At 40.9% G+C, this 6935-nt stretch overlaps 1 protein-coding gene across 1 annotated transcript; it reads right to left on the bottom strand.

The window, feature by feature from the left end:
* Positions 1–2443: 2443 nt before the first annotated feature.
* Positions 2444–6731, bottom strand: LOC127343620 (fe-S cluster assembly factor HCF101, chloroplastic). Its single transcript, XM_051369777.2, has 15 exons — positions 6549–6731; positions 6359–6478; positions 5589–5731; positions 5451–5501; positions 5059–5214; positions 4843–4986; positions 4621–4763; positions 4313–4382; positions 4121–4216; positions 3938–4027; positions 3794–3847; positions 3592–3715; positions 3140–3264; positions 2842–2964; positions 2444–2683 (listed from the first exon to the last, which is right to left on the bottom strand). Exons 1-15 carry the CDS (start codon positions 6628–6630, stop codon positions 2603–2605), a joined length of 1602 nt encoding a protein of 533 aa, XP_051225737.1. The 5' UTR covers positions 6631–6731; the 3' UTR covers positions 2444–2602.
* Between the last annotated feature and the right edge of the window lie 204 nt (positions 6732–6935).

The following is a 6935-nucleotide window of genomic DNA, read 5'->3' as shown; positions in this document are numbered from 1 at the left end:
GCCAGTAGAAAATGAAGTTTACTAGCATAAGTATGTTGGCAGCCTTCAAAATGAAATGCTCATATTTAAAGGTGTTACTTTTTTGCATCTTAATCAATAACATAAACTTTGCAATTTTTTAGTTAGGAAACTTGTATATGTATTTTTCTCCATTCTTGTGCACGTGAACTTGTTATTGCCGTGAGTATTCCAAAAAAATCATGGTTCATCGTTCTAGTTCATGATAATTCTGTCTTTTCAATATGTTTTCATAGTTTCATTTGTGTATTTGGGTTGCTCTAATAGGAAATATTATAACGACGTGAAGGATCGATGGTTTGAGTAATTTTCAAGAGGTGGCAGTAATCAAATAGTACAAGCAACCAAGTGAATTATGTGGACTCGAAAATTCTGTATGGCAAAGGAAGCTAATATTCTTTTTCTTGGAAGATATCGATCTATACATAGAATATTACATCTCCAAGAAAATGTATACTGAGACTGAAACCAAGTTCATGTATTTTTTCCGTTCCGATTCGATTTTGTTGTCAACAATGCCCTTTGTAACTTTTACTTACATCAATGTGCAATTTTGCACCTGTAATATGGGTATTTATTTATCGTACTGCTTATCTATCGTATACTCTTGTATATTCATAATAAATATCTTAATTTATTCAATTTGTCGATGTGTCATGCTTCAATTTCTCTCCCATTTTAGTGGTGAAAGGCATCATATAAGAACTAATTAGTTGAGCATGTACAATGACTTTATTATTTAATAAATGTATATTCCATAAATTGAGCACCTGATTGTGTGTTTAATCACACATAAATCTCCCAAAGGTGTTACTAGGAATGTTACTGTAGGTACAAAAATATGTTACCAACAATATTCTACGTCTATAGAAATATGTTACTATCGATGTTACTATATTTACAAAAATGTGTTACCAGCCCATCTCGTAACACATAATATGCATGTTACTACCACACAAATTGTAACATTGTTTTTAACATATTGTAACAATCATCATGTGTGACTAGGAACGCCACTTAGTAACACGGCCTAATGGAACACATTTCAAAATCTGTTACTACATTGACTAGTAACACTCTTTTGGACTTGTAGTAACACAAGACTGTGTTACCAAAGCTCTGTCTTGCTGTTGCTGAGCCCCCGCGTGAATGTGTATGACATGCATCCAGCCCATGCACACATGCGTTGGCTTGACCATGTACAAGACGTGAAGTGCTTCTTGGCTTGACGCTGCTGATCTAGGGCATGCAGATCGGAAGGCTGGCTACCTACCAGATTGGGAGGCCAACTGCGCCCAGATCACTAGGCCGACGACGACGACGGTCAGATCGCGAGACCGGTAACCTGCCAGATCGGTTGATTAGCAGCGCCTGGATCCCACGATGACGACGGTAAGATCGTGAAGCAAATCTGGAGCCAACACCCGACAAAGAGGACTCTCCAGAAAAACCAGATCGCACATGGCGGCGGCAAAAGAAAACACTAGGATCGAAGGCGAAAAAGGCTTAAAAAGGGGGGCACCCCACCGCCGCCATCCGCCGGCGGCCTCCTCCGGTAGCGGCAGGGTGAACGTGATGGCAAAGAGGCGGTGCTTTGGTGGCGGCGGCGAGGGGCCTCCAGAGTCGCCCCTCGTGAGAGAAACGACCCGGGAGGAGTTTTTTCTTCAGGACCGGGTATTAGCCTTAAAAATGGGGAGAATTTCACTTCCCGGGCCTCTGCACCAACCAGGGATGCACACAGCCATTTGACATGAGTACTAAGATTTTTAATCTTAGTTAAGATTTCAGCTTTTACATTAGAACTTTAGTTTTATTTTATCCGTTATGTGTAGATTGGTACGGATATGTGCATCCTAGTTATGCAGAGACCGAGTGTAATGCTTAAACTTCTTAAGCAATAAGCGTTCATTATCCAAAAATTCATGGTTGGATGCAACTATTGGACTGCATTTTCTAAGAAATGGAGGGGTAGTATGTTGCAATTTTGAGTGCTTTAAGATTTAGATGGTATGTGTTAGGACTTGGAACACTTAAATCTTCAATTTCCATCGAAGGTGTTCGCCATGTAATTAGTTGCCAATTCCTTGTTTTAAGAGGGTCCACATGATTTTTTACTCTGGAGGATTGGCAAATGTGTCAAAATATTGCATACTTTGAACTCCATTGTGGGAAACCCAGGTCTTGAAGCTAGATGGTCTACCCTCTATTGCTCTATCTTATCGGTGGTGCCATTCACAATGCATATTGAGACTAGAGGTTAGAGATTTTTATATAGACTCCAAATTTCGAATTTTTCAATTTATTTTCAGATAGGACCCGTGACTTGTTAAACCAACCACAATAAGTAACAGTATGGGTGAGCACAGATGAAAGCCGACTGTCACTGAAACCACCGTTTCAGATTTCAGAGCACAAAGGTGGTCCAAAAGCACAAAGACGAATATCTTTATTCGAATTTTTATTTCTACATTTATCACAAATAATCACACAAAATTCGCTGTATGCCTAGGATCTCTTGAGCCTATTGTATCAGAAGTTCTTGTTTCTTGTTCTTTCCTGGCTGAACATTATCTCTACTCTATCATTAAGAGACCACTGCAGCTGTCGCTGGACGAGGAACATCCACTAACCGCTCAAGCATATCCAACTGATCATAGGGCGCTATCTGCAAAGTAACGGGTGCATATGCATTTTAGATCTTGGATGTGATCCATTTTTTTCAGAAAAATGTAAGTGCCATCTAGACGAATCCCGTAGCTTTGTTGTACTCGAAATATCAGAAGTATTAAGATATAACGAATCTACAGTTATGTGTCATAATACCTGGCTAAATCCATCAGGCCAAGTTATCGAAACAGCATAGTTGCCCATCGGCCGTATCTCTTCAGGCTCGATGTCTTCAGGTATATCACCATACTGTACTTTCTGTTCTCCGGTCCATTCATCCTGCAGACAAGAACTACTTAGCATGTAAACTAATATAAGTCATCACATATGTTTGTGAATAAAAAGGACAAGACTATATTCATGATGTGAATGCAGAGAAAATTTAATCGAGAAACATAAGAAGTGATGTTAGACTTATATATCCCAGCATTGCATAGTGAAAGGGCATACACACCACACTTTGAGCAGATCGGTCGTTCCGTCTGACTGTTGCTGGGTGCAACAAGAACTCTTCATCCGAATCTGGTACTTTCACTCTGATTGCTCTAATTGATCTATCATAGGACACTGCTGTTGAAACTGACAAAAGGAAAACAACAATTTTAACATGATATTAAAGGAGAAGCATGTTTTTTCTGCAAGAAATAAATGCAGAACAAGGCTGCAGTAACAATTTTGTAAGCTTTCTTTTTCATGCTAAGTTCGTGGTAATATACATACTACTCCCTCCATCCCAAATTAATTGACTCAACTTTGTCCAGATACGCACGTATCTAGACATGTTTTAGTATCTAGATACATGTGTATCTAGACAAAACTAAGTCAATTAATCTGGGACAGAGGGAATATTTTACTTCCAACTACTTTTTCATCTTTTAGATTATAATTTGAGAGCTATTAACTTACCCTGTTGTCTAATTTTAGCACATTGTTGAACAACACATACTCCAAGATTCTGAAATGTCTTGGCAACATCCCCTTGGGGATCAGCCACTACATCAGGTATTCCACTATCTCCAGAAGCTGAAAGCTGTAAAATTACCAATCTATAATTTTCACTCATCTTTAACCAAGTGTAAACAGATGGAATTCTTTTTTTTGGACTTACGGTTGGCCTTATTGGCAACTCAAAGAGGTTAGGTATTCCAAACTGCTGCACAACCTGAAAGTGTAGTGGCGTCGTCGAAGAAATTCAATAAATACTCAAGAGAAATGTGCTAAGAAAAAAATAGTCAATACGTATTTGTCTTGCCTGAGCACCAGAACCTTGCCCAAATGGATAATAGCGCTTTTCGTCAGCATCAAAGTAACACATGTTCTCAACAACCGCAACACATGGAACCTTGGCAAGAGAAGAGGATTCAGAAATAAGTCAATATAGGAAGACGTCGCAGATTAGACTATTCATTCATCGGTGTTGTGGAAGATGACACACCTTCAGCTTAGAAAACATCCTAACACCCTTTGCAACATCAATAAAAGCCAGCTTCTGAGGGGTGGTAACAATCACAGCTGCAGTCAACGGAGCTACCTGGTGTTTCAGACATGTTATACTTCGAGATGCTTTCACGAATGATTCAATTTACTTGGATACATGATTTGCACAGCAAAGATGCTAGAGAATCACCTGACAGAGTGTTAAGTGTATATCCCCTGTTCCAGGAGGCATGTCAATGACAAGGTAGTCAAGTTCACCCCTTTATGAAATAAATAACCGTGTTAGGTTCTCTTATTCCAGATAATTAAGAAAACTAGTGGAAGTATTGCTGGAAGTTATGGCTGGTAAGTAATCCCTCCATCCCGTAATATAAGGCATTATTACAACCTGCTAATTTGTATATTGGTTGTAACATCTTATATTGGACAGAGGGAGTATGTTACATCTTATGCGCATCTGATGAATTTAGAGAGGTATCAACTATTGGCTTTGCATACCAGTCAGTCGTGGTAAGCAACTGATTAATGACTCCTGAAACCATTGGACCTCGCATGATCGCTCTTCCTTGTCCAGCAAAGCCAAACGACACCAATTTGACGCCCAAATACTCAGTCGGAAGAATACTTTTGTTTTCTGGGTTCTAAAGTTAAGTCTGCTTACCATTATTAGTGCAAACACTAAATTCCATGTTAACATAAAGATTCAACCAGCAGGCTTACCACCACTAGCAGGCGGATCTCTGGAGAAACCATAGTTGGCAGGCTTGGACCAAAGACATCAGCATCGAAAATTCCAACTCTTGCTCCCATACCAGCTAAGGTATAAGCGAGATTTACAGCGACTGTAGACTTTCCAACTCCGCCCTGGAAAAGTGAAAATAGTTATTAAAATAAGTTCATGGTATCCTCTGTATGTATATGAGTATCAGGTCTTGCCTTGCAGCTTGAAACTGCTATGATGTTCGAAATTTTCTGTAGTCCTTCTGGGAGTTCCCCTGCATATACCGGTTGCGCAGGTTGTGCCGACATTGTAACATTGACCTTCTTAACCCATGGAAGTGCAACAACAACCTCATTTGCTTTTTCTTCAAACTGTGCAGCGCAATTCATTAGTGTGTGCAAATTCATTCCTTTGAGTGGATAATGTGGATGCAATGTTGTCACAAATACACACACACTTTTATATCACAATTATACATTTCAAATCCATGTATTGCAACTGAAAGTTAGCTGATATAAGTGTTCGTTTTGTAACGCATCGCGTGCCATAAAATGACCAGACAATGAATAATTCTGAAGAGATAACTGAACACAAGAACTGCGCTCACCATGTCCTTGACTGGGCATGCCGGAGTCGTCAGCTCCACACGAAATGAGACCTGAAGCACAATCCAACTAATAGGTAAATCCAAGAAGTGTCAGTTTATCTGGATTGCGCCTCATTAGACCAGGAAGTGCCCTTTTACCTCCTCTAAGGCCTCGCTGATCTCCAAATCCTTGATAAACCCACATGACACAATGTCTGTGCCGAAATCAGGATCGATAATCTGGGAGAGTGCTATGAGCACGTCTCTCTTGGCATCCTCCACTGATGCCACGGTTGCATCAGCTGGGGAAATTAAACAAACACCAAAGCATACAGACGCATATAAATCTTCAGTTAGTAAGGGAAGGAGCAATAGGCACATGCCAGTGCATAAATTTCACAACTCCCAAGAATTCAGCCACTGCTACTCAAACTTTTAAATAGCCGGCTATAGCCTTTTGGGAGACCTCCCGCTACAGCTATGTCATTTATAGACTAAATGAGATAAACCGCTGATAGCCGGCTAAGCCTTCTTTAGCCCCTAATTAGCCTCTAATTTAGCCGCTAAAATCTCTGTTTTCTTAATTTCTTTTCTATTCTCCTTTTTATTTTGTGTTTCCTAAATTTCTGTTCAATCTGATCTGGTAAGACTTGCGAGTTGAATATTTAAATATTATTTTTTGCGTTGAATAGTTGAATGAGTTGTAGCTTGAATCATGTTTGATTCATAGTTTTCCTTCTTTTTTGCAATATTGACTAAAATTTCCCCTGTTTTTTAAAATAAGTCTAAATGAATTAGTCCGCTATAAGAAAGTTATAACCTTTCTTAGCTTCTGAAAACGTCTCCGCTAATTGCAATAGCCTATGCTGCTACTGCTAATACTACAGCTGAATAACCAAACATGCAAGTGCGAGTGAATTTGAAGTTACCGCTAGACGACGCGGCTCTCGAGGACCGCCGGCGCCGGTCCATGCGCAGCGGCAAGGGGAACCGGGCATGAGACTGGATAGTCGCCGCCGCGGCAGGAGAAGCCTTCGCTGGCAGAGCACCTGTGTGTACCGTCGAAGTTTCGTGAGAACTGAGCCATCATCCATCCATGGGGAATGAGGGCGAGCTCACCTCTTGGGGTTGGAGCCGAGGAGACGATATGGGGAGCGGGTGGCACCATGAAGGAGGCGGGTGTGGCGTGGATGGTCCGCATTGCCGCCGTCTCCGCCGGCGAGGGAGTGTGAAGGGGATGGATGATGAGGGCGGAGGAGGAAGCGAGTGGCCGTTTTTCGGCCGCTGGTTGTGTGGATTTGGTTTGCCTCCTGACTTAAAGGATTAGCAGGAACAGAGCAAGTGTGCGCTACACTGGAAGTAACACTATCAGTGACGTGTGGCCCCAACTGTTTGACATTATACTGTGGAACAATGAGATGCAGATCTTCCAAGTGAGCAGACTTCCAAATTCTCCTTCTTTTACACTTCCGCAGAACATTTTTAGTTCAGCATCATGCATATATT

This window comes from Lolium perenne, chromosome 3 (assembly GCF_019359855.2).
Source record: "Lolium perenne isolate Kyuss_39 chromosome 3, Kyuss_2.0, whole genome shotgun sequence".
NCBI classification, from domain to species: Eukaryota; Viridiplantae; Streptophyta; class Magnoliopsida; order Poales; family Poaceae; genus Lolium; species Lolium perenne.
This window is presented reverse-complemented; position numbering and strand designations above follow the sequence as displayed.